The following is a 15704-nucleotide window of genomic DNA, read 5'->3' as shown; positions in this document are numbered from 1 at the left end:
AGTTTGTTATCTTCCTTATTCGCCTTCTGTAATATTGTACTTGACTAATACTTCTGAACTTTCGTTTCTCATAGCCAGATATGCGTCGTTATTCTTAATTCGCCTGAATTCATCATTAAATCCCATTGCTTATTGCTGGCGGTATCGAGAGATTCGCCAAATTGTAAAAAGCTCAATGAAGAAAATACTTCGTTTGGACGAGAACATGACGTGAGGATGTGACGTTCTATGAGGCGAAATTTGGAGACAGCTCACATTTCAATTATGGACAGAGAGGTAATTGGAACTTTATGGAAAGGACCCTATATATTGCTATATATAGTGTTTCATTCTTTTGTTTTCAATGCTAGTGTTGCAAAACCTTCCCCTTGCATTGTTTTCTGGGTTGGCCTTGTTTTGTACAATTTGATTCAGTCGGTGTTTCAACCCTTAAATATCTCCCAACAATAACAATGAATTTCTGTTTGCACTCTACCTATAACATTAAGTCTAAGGCTTTGGTTAATGAACCGGCTTTATTACGCGCTACAGCAGATGGCCGATATGAAAGTAGCTAATAAAAGGAGGGGGTAATTGAGGTAGATATCAGTTTTGACCACGACAAATACATGAATATTGTGACAAAACTATGGCTGAACAGACCTGCACTCGATTTCTGGATTATTCCGTTAAACTGGTTTCCCAAAGGAGAAGTTTCTCCCTTGGTTTCTGTGTTTTAAACTTTGTATTTTCCCTCGTGGCGACTCTAGGAAATCTTTTAGTCATCCGCGCCTTAATGAAGACCTCAACGATACCAGCTACCATCAAGAAGCTGTTCCTAAGTCTGGCTTTCTCTGATCTTGCAGTTGGATTGTGTCCGCAGCTAATCACTGCTATTATCAGTGCCGTGTTGTTGAAGATGGCATCAAGTGAAGACGACTTAGCCTTCTTTTGTCCAACAGTTTTGATTGTGTTATTATATTTTATGCATCTTCTCGCCGTTGCATCTTTCCTGAATGTTATGGTCATTGCATTGGATAGACTTCTCGCTGTTTCGCTCCACCTGCGATATCAGGAACTTGTCACGCCCACACGTGTTACAATAGTGTTGGTGTCTTTATGGTTAACAAGTTGCGTCTCTGCCTTCCTATATATTTTCCTTCTGAAAGGCATTGCAGTGGCTGCGGTTATTACCGTTATAGGATATGTTCTGACAACCCTTGCGTATGTTCGTATTTACAAAGTTGTCAGATATCATCAGAATCAGATATACGGTCAAAATCAACTTCAAACTGCCCAAACAGCAGAGGCACAGAAACAAAGAAAATCCGCCTATAATAGTTTATTTGTCTCTGTAGTTTTCTTAGCTTGTTATCTTCCTTTTTTCCCTAGTACAATATTGTATTGGACAAACACTTCTGAAATTTCATTTCTCGAAGCTAATTTTGCGTCGATATTCTTGATTTACCTGAATTCATCATTAAATCCTTTTATTTATTGTTGGCGGTACCCAGAGATTCGCCAAAGAGTAAAAAGCACGGTAAAGCAAATATTTCACATGAACGAGAACATGTCATAAGGAAGGAATTAAAGATCTGGGTAGTTTGAACTGACAGTCTTTTCAGTGTCTTTGCGAAGTCTGGAAAACGAAATTTAGTAAGAGAACTAATGGACTTGCTTTACGGCAAAACAAAATAAAAAATGTAAAACGAAAAAGAAGAGTCTATTACAAAACTGGCTTCCTATTGGCGCACGCATCAATTTTAAAATATTGCTTTTAACAATTAAAATTTTAAACGATTTAGCTCCTTACTATTTATCTTCACTCCTTCTCAAATACCAGCCGGCTCGTTTACTCCGCTCATCTAATAGAGTGTTTTACAAGTTCCTTCTGTTAATACCGTGGCTTATGGACACCGCTCATTTTCATATTATACACCGATAATCTGGAACAGTCTACCTGATCAAATAAAAAAATCTGAATCTGTTTCTACTTTAAAGCAACGTTTAAAAACTTTTCGTTTTAGGAATAATTACTATATATAGTTTCACTTAGACTTTATTTACTGTTGTAATCGCATTGAGAATTCTTTAAATGCCCCATAAAAACCTACTACTACTATTACTATTATTATTATTAAAATGGAAATGGTGTTGAGAAATTGGGAAACGACACATGACTAGTGAAGTGGTCACCGTCATAACTTTCACTAATTTATCACAGGAACAAAGTTATAAGGATCTTGTCATGGTGATGGTCCAACTGGCTTAGCCCTTTAAGCCCTAAGATTGATCAGCATCAAAGTTCTTCTTGTAATACCTATGCTTTAGAAAACGGAGTGGTCATGAGAATTATGGACATGATCACACAGATTCTTTAACAACTTCTTCCAACTACACTTATAGGAAATGTATAGGGACAACAAATGAGAATTTAAATATGTGGTCATAGATCTTTGCCAAGAAAAAGCATTTCAAATTACACTGACTGATGAGAAAGGCCCAAACTATTAGGTTCAAGTCCTTTCCAGAAACCTCACCGGCTTTGAAAACGCAAAACCCTCGCTGACGTCACATTAAACAACGAAACAGGTGTTACATTTGTCAAACTGAAAGTTTGCGTCGGATGGCTTAGAATTTTAAAACGAATAGAATTAAAAAAAAATCCATCACTACTTTCTTATGTTTCAAAGATTTCCGGCTGGTCGGTTAAATTGAGAGAAAAATCTCGGAGAAAAATCTCGCCGTTTCAACTTTTTAGAATGCTTTAACCTTTTATAGTTAAACCAGCACATCTTTCCCAGCTTGAAACTACTCGCATCTCAGATATCAACAAAGAGGTAATTGGAACTTGATGGAAACGAACCATGCATTGAACATTTTAAACGTTGTGTTTTCATTACGTATGTCAATAAACGACCATACAACCCTGTACTCTACAAACAATACACACTGCGTTTGAGGCATATTAAACCGTCTTCATTAGCATCGACCGTCAAAGTAGTCGGCGATTTTATAAAACGAACGGAGAGGGGGCGACAAAGGTAAAATGCTTGAAAAACAACCGGCAAGATAAAAAATGGCTGAACAGTACTGCAATCGAACGTTGGAAGGTTTTCTACAACTTGCCCCTTACAGAGAAACTTTCTTCTTTTCTCTCTGTGTTTCACACTTAGCGTTTTCTCTCGTGACAAGTCTCGGAAATATTTTACTAATTTGCGCCTTATTCAAACCTTCATCAATACCAGCCAACGAGAAGAAGCTATTCCTTAGTCTGGCTTTCTCTGATCTTCGGACTGGTGTCGCAGCTAATGGCTGGCATTACTTATGCCGCGATACTGAAGACAGCATTAAAAGAAGACTACAACTTAACGTCACTCTGTCCAACAGTTATAAATTTGTCGTCTTATCTCTTCTTTTTTTTTCTGCGCTGCATCTCTCCTAACTGTCTCCACCATTGCACTCGACAGTCCTCTCGCTGTTTCGCTCCTCCTCTCGCTGTTTCGCTCCATCTGCGATATCAAGAGCTTGTCCAACCAAACGTGTCACTATAGTGTTGATATCTATATTGTTAACAAGTTTTATCACTGCCTTGATATACATTTTTCTTCCGAAAAGCAATGAAATGGTAGCTGCAGTTATTTTACTGGTAGGGTATTTTCTGACAACAGTGGCGTATGTTCGTATTTACAAAGTCGTCAAATTTCACCAGAATCAGATATACAGTCAAAATCAGCTTCAAAATGCACAAACAAGGGAGGCACTAAGACAAAGGAAGTCCGCTTATAATGCTTTATTTGTCTATTTTGTTTTTCTAGTTTGTTATCTTCATTATTTGCCTTCTGTAATATTGTACTTGACTAATACTTCTAAAATTTCGTTTCTCATAGCTAAATATGCGTCGTTATTCTTAATTTGCCTGAATTCATCATTAAATCCTATTGTTTATTGCTGCCGTACCGAGAGATTCGCCAAATTGTAAAAAGCACAATCAAGAAAATACTTCGTTTGGACGAGAATATGACGTGAGGATGCGACGTTCTACGAGACGAAATTTGGAAAGAACGAGCAATTGTAGAAGGACACTGGGACGAGTTAACTTTCGCAAAGACTTCTTGGACTGTTACTAGGGACAAGGGAAAAATGACCAAAAATGACCGCGCTGATGGGCGCGTCCCCACCTGAGTAACAGACCCAGAAAAAATTGCGGGAAATATTTCGGCCCTAATCGTTTCAAAAGTGGCAAATGGACTTGCTTTGCCCAAAGACCAAGGAAAGGTGTTGTAGACGGAAGAAGATTGGTCGCTGCTATTGGAATTGGTCTCTTAATAGAGAACCTGAAAACAGACACCTTTGAACTAAATTCCGTCTACATCTTCCACGAAATGTAATGGACTTACAGCGGAAAAAGACTAACCTACAAAAGTGAATTTCAATTCAGCATTTTAAACATTGGGATGGAAGGCGATTTTTGTAGTAACTACCTACTTAAAATTGAATTCTTCAAAACACGATCTGGTCTCTCCCAATTGCGAAAAAAGAAGACACCTTTAGCGCACCTACTCAATAAAACTCAGTTCCCTTTTCCATTGTCAACTAACTTCTTAAAGAGAAAAATTTAAGAAGATTTTCCCCTTTTTATGGACAAAACTGTGTTTGCTACGGCTCAAAAACCTTAGCGATCACAAGCGTGATAGTACAAAAAAAAAAACAGAACTAAACAAAATAAACGAAGTCTTGCACGCGTAATCAGTTCTCGTTTTGCAAAAAGATGCTTTCCAAAATACGGACTTTTCTCGCTTCAAATGTCAGCTTAAGCGAAAAAAAATTGACACACTTTCTTTGTAACGATTTTCCAAGTTTCAGCCGACCAAGGAATAGGTAATTAAAGTAAACTTGGACTTTGTCAAATTCGCGCTTGCGTGATTAGCGTGCGAAAAGCAAAACATCTTGACGCCACAACCATGTTTACATACTCACATGCAAACACTCCTCTCAGCCAATAAGAGCGCGCGTACTATCTTAGTTATTTTATAAATTGCGGTGTTTCATTCCTTTGTTTTCAATGCTAGTGTTGCAAAACCTTCCCCTTGCATTGTTTTCTGGGTTGGCCTTGTTTTGTACAATTTGATTCGGTGTTTCAACCCTTAAAAATCTATACCAACAATAACACTGAATTTCTGTTTGTACTCTACCTATAACATTAAGTCTAAGGCTTTGGTTAATGAACTGGCTTTATTACGCGCTACAGCAGATGGCCGAAGTGAAAAAAAGCTAATAAAAGGAGGGGTAATTAAGGTAGATATCAGTTTTAACCACGAAAAATACATGCATATCGTGACAAGTAAAACTATGGCTGAACAGACCTGCACCCCTCGATTTCTGGCTTATTGGATTAAACTGGTTTCCCACAGGAGAAGTTTCTTCCTTGATTTCTGTCTCTTAAACTTTGTACTTTCCCTCGTGGCGACTCTGGGAAATCTTTTGGCCATCCGCGCCTTAATAAAGACCTCAACGATACCAGCCACCGTCAAGAAGATGTTCCTAAGTCTGGCTTTCTCTGATCTTGCAGTTGGATTGTTACCGCAGCTAATGACCGCTACTATGAGCGCCATGATGTTGAAGATGGCGTCAAGTGGAGACGACTTAGCCTTCTTTTGTCCAGCAGTTTTGATTGTGCATTTATATTTTCTGTATCTTCTCGCCACTGCATCTTCTCTGAGTGTTATTATCATTGCATTAGATAGACTTCTCGCTGTTTCGCTCCATCTGCGATATCAGGAGCTTGTCACGCCCAGACGTGTTACAGTAGTGTTGGTGTCTTTATGGTTAACAAGCTGCGTGTTTCCCTTCCTGTTTATTTTCCTCCCGAAAGGCATTGAAATGACAGCTGGCGTTATTTCCGTTATAGGATATGTTCTGACAACCGTGGCGTACATTCGTCTTTACAAAGTTGTCAGATATCATCAGAATCAGATATACAGTCAAAATCAGCTTCAAAATGCCCAAACAAGAGAGGCACACCGACAAAGGAAGTCCGCTTACAATAGTTTATTTGTCTCTGTAGTTTTCTTAGCTTGTTATTTTCCCTTTTTGCCTTGCACAATATTGTATTTGACTAACACTTCTGAAATTTCATTTCTCGTAGCTCATTTTGGGTCTATGTTCTTGATTTACCTGAATTCATCATTAAATCCTTTTGTTTATAGTTGGCGCTACCCAGAGATTCGCCAAAGTGTGAAAAGCACAGTAAAACAAATATTTCACATGAACGAGAACATGTCATAAGGAAGGAATTAAAGATCTGGGTAGTTTGAACTGTCAGTCTTTTCAGTGTTTTTGCGAAGTCTGGAAAACGAAGTTTAGTGAGAAAACTAATTGACTTGCCTTAGTCCAAAACAACATAAAAAATATAAAACGAAAAAGAATAGTCTATTACAAAACTGGCTTTGTATTGGCGCACGCATCGATTTTAAAATATTACTTTTAACATTTAAAAATTTAAACGATTTAGCTCCTTACTATTTACCTTCACTCCTTCTCAAATACCAGCCGGCTCGTTTACTCCGCTCATCTAATAGATTGCTTTTACAAGTTCCTTCTGTTAATACCGTGGCTTATGGACACCGCTCATTTTCATATTATACACCGATAATCTGGAACAGTCTACCTGATCATATCAAAAACTCCCAATCTGTTTCTACTTTTAAGCAACGTTTAAACACTTTTCTTTTTAGGAATAAATACTATATATAGTTTCACTTAGACTTTATTTACTATTGTAACCGCATTGAGAATTCTTTAAATGGGCCATAAAAACCTACTACCATTATTATTATTATTATTAAAATGGAAAATGGAAATAATGTTAAGAAATTGGGAAACGACACATGACTAGTAAAGTGGTCACCGTTATAACTTTCACAAATTTATCACAGGAACAAAGTTATGAGGATCTTGTCATGTGATGATCTAAATGTCCTTAGCCCTTTGAGCTCTAAGATTGATCAGCATCAAATTTCTACTTGTAATACCTGTGCTTTAGAAAACGGAGTGGTCATGAGAATTATGGACATGATCACACAGATTCCTTAACAACTTCTCCCAACTACTATTATAGGAAATGTATAGGGACAACAAATGAGAATTTGAATATAGACATTACAATTTAAAGGGTTAATATGTGACAAGTATAGTTCTTGCACAAAATGGTTTTAGATCTTCGTCGAGAAAAAGTATTTCAAATTCCACTGACTGATGTCGGAGACACAAGAACGTGACGAACGTGTTACTTTCAAGATGCGTATCATTTTATTCTGGGCAATCGAGAGCGAAAGACAGTTGCATATTTATACACTGGAATCCTGATTTTTTGGCATTTGGTGGGGAAGGGCGTCCAAACGAGTAAGGTTATTTGGGCTCGCTGTGCGCTAGTCTATTCAGACTACATAACACCGTCGTGAGTCCCCAGTTGAGGCTAATTAATTTCCAATCCTTTTTTAAAAACATCACTGGCTTTGAAGACTCAAAAGCCTCGCTGACGACACCTTGAACTAAGGAACAAGTGCTAAATTTTTCAAACTGAAAGATTGCTTAGAAGTTTAAATAAAAGGATAGAATTGAACAAAATCCATCATTTTTTTACTATGTGTAAATCATTTGCTGGTCGGATCAGTTAAGAAAAAAGACTTGCTCTTTCAACGTTTCCAATGATTTAACGTTCTATTTTCATACCGATCGTTTTCAATGAAACAAGTGGTTCCTCTTAGCAGAGAGTAGCTCGCAAGTCAATTATGGACAGAGAGGTAAATGGAAATTGATGGAAAAGGGCTATATATTACGGTGTTTAATTGCTTTGTTTTTAATACTAATGTCGCAAAGCCTTCCCCTTGCATTGTTTTCTGAGTTGGCCTTGTTTACAATTTGATTCGGTGTTTCAAACCTTAAAATTTTGTACCAACAATAAGAATTTCTGTTTGCACTCTAACTATAAACATTGAGTCTAAAGCTCTAGTTAATGAACCGGCAATATAACGTTAACAGCAGATGGCTTTTTTGAAAGGTAGCCAATTAACCGAGAGGGTAATTAATGTGGATATGTTACCAAAAGGAAAAACTCATCTATATATTTTGACAAGTTAAACCATGGCTGAACAGTACTGCAGTCAAATGCTTGATTCCTTTTTAAAACTTGTTCACCACAGCAGATCTTCCATCCCTGCTTTCTGTGTTTCACACTTTACATTTTCCCTCGTGGCGACTCTTGGAAATCTTTTAGTTATCCGCGCTTTAATAAAAGCCTAAACGATACCAGCCAACGTCAGGTAGATGTTCATAAGTCTGGCTTTCTCTGATCTTGCAGTTGGATTGTTGCCGCAGCTTATGGACGCTATTATCTTTGCCGTGGTGTGGAAGATGGCGTCAAGAGGAGGCAACTTAGCATACCTTTGTCCAACGGTTTTACGCGTGCTTTATTATTTTATGTATCTTCTCGTCGCTGCATCTTTCCTGAATGTTGTTTTCATTGCATTTGATAGACTTTTTGCTTTTTCGCTCCATTTGCGATATCAGGAGCTTTTCACACCCAGACGTATTACAATAGTGTTGGTGTCTGTATGGATAATAAGTTGCGTCCTCGCCTTCCTATTTATTTTCTTTCCAAAAGAAATGGAAATGGTAGCTGTGGTTATTACCGTAACAGGATATATTCTAACTACCGTGGTATATGTTCGAATTTACAAAGTTGTCAAATATCATCAGAATCAGATATACAGTCAAAACTAGCTTCAAAATGCCCAAACAAGGGAGGCACAGAAACAAAGAAAATCCGCCTATAATAGTCTATTTGTCTCAGTAGTTTTTTTAGCTTGTTATTTTCCTTTTTTTCCCTGTACCATACTGTACATGACAAACAACACTGAAATCTCGTTTATCGTCGCTCAATTTGCGTCGGAATTCTTCGTTTGCCTGAATTCATCATTAAATCCTCTTGTTTATTGCTGGCGGTACCGAGAGATTCGCCAAATTGTAAAAAACACAGTGAAGAAAATAATTCGCATGAACGAGAATATGAAATAAGAAAAGACCGTAACTTCAGGAAAGTTTTAACTAAAAATGTAATGCAAAGTTTTTTTGAAACGAAATTAAGTGAGAAAATGCAATGGACTTGCTATGCTACAAAGACTAAGGAAACGTGTGAAAGAGAAAGATTGGCGTATTCGACATCGGAATTGGTCTGGCTGGAAAGAGAAACAAAAAGACACCTTTGATCTTAATTCCTTCTACAACTTCTACGAAATGGAATTAAGCAAGAAAACCAATAGACTTGCAGCGCAAAAAGACCAAGGAAACGTATAATGTGAATTTCAGTTCAGCATTTTAAACATCGGGTTGCAATGCGATTTGTTATATTAACTACCTACCTAAGATTGGTCTCTTCGAAATTGGATCTGGTCTCTGTGAACTGCGAGAAAAGAAGACGCCTTTAGAGCATTTATGTAATGAAACTCGGCTCTGCTTTTCATCGACAAATAACTTTTTACAGAGAGAAACCTAAAAGCATTTTTCCCCTTTAACGCACAATGTTAGCTATGGTGAAAGAACCTTATCGTTTTCAAGAAATATCCTTACAACCGTGACTGTGCCGATAACTGCCAAAGAATAAGTAACAATGTGACAAAATGGCCAATTTTCAAGGTGTAATCGATTTCAATCCCAACAATCGCCAGTCAAAGTAGTTGTTTACAACTGTATGCATGTCCCCATTAAAAAAAGTGAAGTCTCCCTTTCGCTTGGCCGTGGGAAATGTGGGTACGAAATAAGACGCGTCCTACGACGTACGCCTACAGCGGAAGTTGCAATCTTAACACTCTTTAGAGACGAACACATATGCTCGTAGGCATTCGAAAAGAGTTTACAAATAAGCAAGGTCATTTGGGTTCGCTCTGCGCCATTTCCAGTCAGAAAAACCGTTGCGAGAGCACATTTGAGACAAATCTCAAAGAAAGACGAAGGAAGACGAAAAGTATCAAAAATGTTAGGCTCCAGTCCATTTATAAAAACCTCACCAGCTTGAGAGACTAAAAAGACTCGCTAAGCGGACATACCTGTCAACAACGAAATGGGTGCTAAACCTATCAAAACTGAAACCTTGCGTCAAATTCCTTAAAAGTTTAAATAAAAGAACAGAACTAAACAAAATCCATCTGTGTTTTATAATGTTTCAAAAATTTCGCTGGACGGTTAAACTGATTTAGAGGAAAAACACGCCCTTTCAACGTTTAAGCGGAGCTCTGGCGCGCGAAGCGCGCCTGCGGAGCACCATGGGTAAGTAAATCTACCCATCCCAGAAAATTTGGTAATCACGTGACCGTACACCGCCCTCAGCCCGCCCGCCCGTCCGTCCGCACCACAGGGCAACCAATGTTCAATCTCACACTTTCTAGCTAGTTTGGGAGCACAGGAAGACTGAGATTGCAGACATATTGCACATCAATCTTGTGATCAATTGACAGCTGTCAAAACAGGGCATCCGCTGATCAGTATCACCTGATCGTATCGCGGGCTCAGGTGTCGACCCATCGAGGTCGAGTATCTTTTTGAAGTTATCCGCTGACAAGTTACTAGTTTTCAAATGATTGCAGGCTCAAGTTTAATTTTTCAATTCATATGAATTATGTTGTGTTTTATATGTGCCGCACAATTAAAATTTTGATTTCAAACTGACCTCGGCAGCTAAAAATTAAGCCAGTTTTTACAGGCAGGGAGGACATGCTAGTTGCTTTTGACTTTTCTCACCAAGGTCACGCGTTGGTCACGCTCTACGTCCAATTTTTATACTCTGATTGGTCAAAATTTGACAGGTGAGTTAGAACGGAAAATTTATGCAGCATCTTGAAACTTGTTTACTTTGACAGCTGAAGCTGACAGAGTTTTGTGTCAACTTGTGATGTTTTTAACTGTCTTTTTCCACTGAATGTACAAAGTGAAATTCAGCTGCTATCAAGAGTCTTCTGTTATTCATGGCTAGTTTGTTTATTGGGTTTTTGGTTGAGAAATACGTCGCTTTGGCAAAGTCGGAAATCCGATTTCGGATGGCATCGTTTTCGTTTTTCACCTTGCTTGATGCGTAAGACGGTTGAAAAGTCTGAAGCGATTCTGGCCTTACTTGATAGTTTTCAGTGCATCTCGAAAGGTAAGCCTGAGTAATTATTGTATTTGATGTTTGTTTTTTATATCTAATTTAATGAAGTCGAGCGTAGTTTACGCGGCTATTTGGTTTATGCACGTTTGTAAGATTTGAGACAATGATCTGACCGAGAGTGACCGAGTATCAGGTTTGATTATAAGCTTATGGAACTTTAAAAAGCCGTTAGACATTTTCTCACCGCAAATAGAAAGAAAACGTTCCAAAGAATATTTGGTTTAATCCTGGCTGTAAAAGAAAGCTTTGAGCGATTTTCTTGCCTCAAGTTCATCTTTGAAAAAAGCAAACACCGGGAAGCCGGCTTAAAACGTAAACAAGGATTTTCAGAGACACTTTAATAGCGGAGCTCCCGCGCGCGAAGCGCGCGCAGCGGAGCACCATGGGTAACAAAATTTGGTAAACTATCCATCCGAGAAAATTTGGTTATGACGTAGCGTACGCCCGCCCGTCCGTACACACACTTCATGTAAGCCGATGTCAAATGTCACAATAGATCTTGCACAACTTGACTAGCCTTTCAGTTTTGTAAGCCATCCGTATGAGTACAATTAGATTGACAGCTGTCAAAATCAGACATCCGCTGACAATTATCACATGACCATCTCGCGGGCTCAGATGAAAGACCAGTCGTTTTGCCCTACATATAATAAAAATTTGGTAAAATTTGGTAAACCATCCATCCGAGAAAATTTGGTTATGACGTAGCGTACGCCCGTACACTCTTTGCGGGGGAGGGAAGGGAATCAGGTGTCAGCCCGTCCGGGGGAGGAGTATGTTATAAACCGCGCGATGCATTTGTGCAACCCACCTGTTTCCTGGCGGGAAATCGTGCAAGAAATGACGTGGCTGTCGTCGCGTTCAAAAACATGTTTACTTCAACGGAACTACCTCATTGCATAAGGATTTTGTCCGGGGAGCTCAGTTTCTAGTAACCTGTTCCGAAGAAATTGTTATGGCAACAAACAATAGCGGATTGGATTGGAACTATTTGCTTGTAAGTGAAAAGCGACGGGAAAGAGAAGAAGAGAAACGCATAGAGTAAGAATTAACAGGCGCGCTAGCGAAGAGGATTCAAGTGGAAAATTTATGTAGCATCTGCGACTTGTTCACTGATAGCTGAAGCTGACAGAGTTTTGAGTCATCTTTTGATGTATTTACCTGTCTTTTTGCACTGGATCTACAAAATGAAATACAGCAGCTATCAACATTTTTTTTGGTTTTCTTGGCTGGCTTGTTTACTGGGTTGTGGTTGAGAAATCCGCCGCACGACAAAAAGAAATCGGGAATCATCGTTTTCAAAAATAAGCTACTTTTAGTAACCTTGCTTCGCCTTGCTGGACCTTGCGAAAAATCTTAAGCGATTCTGGCCTTACTTGATGGGTTTCCGTGCTGCATCTCGACCGGTAAGCTTGAGTAATTTTATTGCTTTTTATGTGTTTTCTTTTTTCATGTTTATGCCGTCATTTTACGCACATTTGTAAGGTTTGAATCAATTTATCTGATCTAGTAAAGAACTTAAAAAGTCTTTAGACGTTTTCTGACCGCGGCTAGAAGAAAAAGTTCTGAAAAATAGTTTAGTTATCCTATTGTTTGTTAAAGAAAACTTTGAGCGATATTCTTGCCTGGAGTTCATCTTGCAAAATAGCAAACACGGCGAAGGCGGCTTAAAACTTAAGGCTTAATTTAAATCTATTCGTGACTCAGCTTTACTCTAAAACACGTCTTCGGGAATAAAAATTGTTGACCTTTAAATGGTTCTTCGTCTTATATTTCTTGTCTTGATTGTTTGTCAAGATCTCGTTCTTACATGATCGCTTTGCCAGTTGTTGTTTTTAGTTGTCCGTGAACGCGTTGGTCACGCTCTACGTCCAATTTTTATGCTCTGATTGGTCAAAATTTGACAGGTGAGTTCATGAGGAAAATTTATGCAGCATCTTGAAACTTGTTTACTGTGACAGCTGAAGCTGACAGAGTTTTGTGTCAACTTGTGATGTTTTTAACTGTCTTGTTCTACTGGATGTACGAAATGAAATTCAGCTACTATCAAGAGTCTTCTGTTATTCATGGCTAGTTTGTCTATTGGGTTTTTGGTTGAGAAATACGTCGCCTGTCAAAGTCGGAAATCCGATTTCGGATGGCATCGATTCGTTTTCGTTTTTCACCTTGCTTGATTGAAAAGTCTGAAGCGATGTAGCTTCCAGGAGCTGCCTGAGTAATTATTGTATTTGTGTTTGTTTTTTTCATATATCTAATTTCATGAAGCCGAGCGCAGTTTATGAGGCTATAGTTTATGCATGTTTGAATTAAGATTTGAGATAATCATCTTACCTCTAGTATGAAGTTTGATTTAAGCTTGCAGAACTTTAAAAAGTCTTTAGTCGATATTTTCTCACCGCAAATAGAAAGAAAAAAACGTTGCGTTTTTATTTTGGCTGTAGAAAGAAAGCTTTGAGCAATTTTCTCGCCTCGAGTTCATCTTTGAAAAGAACAAACACCGGGAAGCCGGCTTTAAAACATAAACTTAGGCTTTAACCATAAAGACTCAGGATTCTTAGAGACACTTTAATACGTAATTGTCTTCGTGAATGAAAATTGTTGTCTCTCTTACAGTGTAAATGTTTCACCGAATTATATTTCTTTTATTGATTGTTAGTAGTCTCTCTTGCAATTTGCCGTTAATGTTTTCAGTTGCAGGAGTACTCAAAACGTCGCGCGTTTTAAACGCTTGTGTTATAAAACCATTAAATAAAAAAAAACACAATAAATTCTTTATTATGTTGAAGTGTAACTCTATTAATGTTCATTCAAACACTCCACAGCTTGCAACTGGCTGGCCGTTATATAGGTGATTTTAGAAAATTTTTTTAGCGGTTTCGCTAAAAGCCCACGCGTGCTTCGATCGTCCTGAATATTGAATGAGTGTAATTTATATTTCAAAACTGTGAAATACTGCATTCTGTCTGAGGTCTGTATGATAAAAACAGCGCCTCATAGTACAAAAAGGTTGGTTTACACGCCCCCAGATTTGTTAGCGAGATTTTGTAAAGCAAACTTGTCAAACGGAAAAAATTCTGCCGGATTTGCTTTCCAAGTATTTGTTTTCCAGGCCTAATGTACTGTGATCAAGAGCCATTATGGACGTTAAATGCGATCGTAGATGATTGCTATTTTTTGGGTGTACATAAGGCCGTCAACTCGATGTAAGGTTTGGTGCACTCTTGGACTGTTAGCAAATTATTTTTCTCTCAAATCACTTAGCCTTTATCCCTCAAAACAAAAGTCACATGAATGTGCTCTAAAGTGAACTGATTTGTGGAATAAAAGTTTATTGTTTGATTGAAATTACAAATTTATTAATGGGAGCTTCGCTTTTAGCCCTGGCTAAATCTATATTACTTGTCTTCGTGAATGAAAATTGTTGTCTCTGTATATGTTTCACCTTATTGTTTTCCCTTTCTTTATAGATTGTTCGTAGTCTCTTTTGCAATTTTAATCGCTGTGCCGTTTGTTTTCAGTCGCTCATGAACATCGCTAGCAGGAGTAGTCAAAATGCCGCGCGTATCATACGCTTTTGAAGATTACAGATCGTTATAGAATCATTAAATAAAAAATAAACATAATAAATTCTTTATTGTGTTGAAGCGTATAACTATATTAATCTTAATTTAAACAGTCGACTTGTCAAAAGTGAGAACCGGCTAGCCGTATAGGTGATTTTAGAAATTTTTTTGACGGTTTCGCTAAAAGCTAGCCCACGCTTGCTTTGATCGTCCTGAATATTGAATGAGTGCAATTTGTATTGCAAAAGTGTGAAACACTGCATTCTGTCCGAGGTCTGTACGATGAAAACGGCGCCTCATGGTACTGTTTCACCTCAGATGTGATGTACAAAAAGTATAAAAGGTTGGTTTACACGTCCCTGGACTTGTTGGCAAGATTTTGTAAAGTAAACATGTCGAACGCAAAAAATTCGGCCTGATTTGTTTTCCAGGCATAATCTACTGTGATCAAGAGCCATTATGGCTCTTAAATGTGATCGAAGATGATTGCTATTTTTTGGGTGTACATATAAAGGCTATCAACTCGATGTAAGATTAAGTTCACTCTTAGCTTGGACTGTTTGCAAATTATTTTTCCCGAAAATCACGTAGTCTTTCCCTCAAAAGTCACATGAATGTGCTCTAAAGTTAACTGATTTGTGGAATAAAAGTTTATTGTTTGATTTGAATTATAAATTCGAGTTAATAGGAGCTTCGCTTTTAGCCCTGGCTAAATATATATATTAGAATAAATTAAAGTTCTATTTTCTATACTGAGCATTTGCAATTAAACAAACGGTTCTTCTCAGCAGGAAACAGCTCACATGTCAATTATGGACAGAGAGGTAATTGGAACTTAATGAAAAGGACCACACCAAAAACTCTTTATACACATTATCCACGATGATTAATATCTTTCATGACAGTTTATTGTTTTGTTTGCAATACTTGTGTCGCAAAACCTTCCCCTTGCATTGTTT

At 38.0% G+C, this 15704-nt stretch overlaps 2 protein-coding genes across 2 annotated transcripts in view; one reads left to right on the top strand and one right to left on the bottom strand.

Moving 5' to 3' along the window:
- LOC140930305 (uncharacterized) overlaps positions 1-15704 on the bottom strand; it is a 280280-nt gene that overhangs the window by 236344 nt on the left and 28232 nt on the right. The gene's annotated exons all lie outside the window — the stretch shown is intronic.
- On the top strand, positions 629-1558 carry LOC140931493 (melanocortin receptor 4-like). The gene has a single exon (XM_073381303.1). The coding sequence runs from the start codon at positions 629-631 to the stop codon at positions 1556-1558; it is 930 nt and encodes a 309-aa protein (XP_073237404.1).

Source organism: Porites lutea, chromosome 3, assembly GCF_958299795.1.
Source record: "Porites lutea chromosome 3, jaPorLute2.1, whole genome shotgun sequence".
NCBI classification, from domain to species: domain Eukaryota; kingdom Metazoa; phylum Cnidaria; class Anthozoa; order Scleractinia; family Poritidae; genus Porites; species Porites lutea.
Note: the sequence above shows the minus strand (reverse complement) of the source record. Positions and strands in the feature narration are given on the sequence as shown.

Excerpts from the sequence above, each read along its gene's own strand:
- LOC140931493 (XM_073381303.1), top strand. The coding sequence starts at position 629 with ATGGCTGAACAGACCTGCACTCGATTTCTGGATTATTCCGTTAAACTG.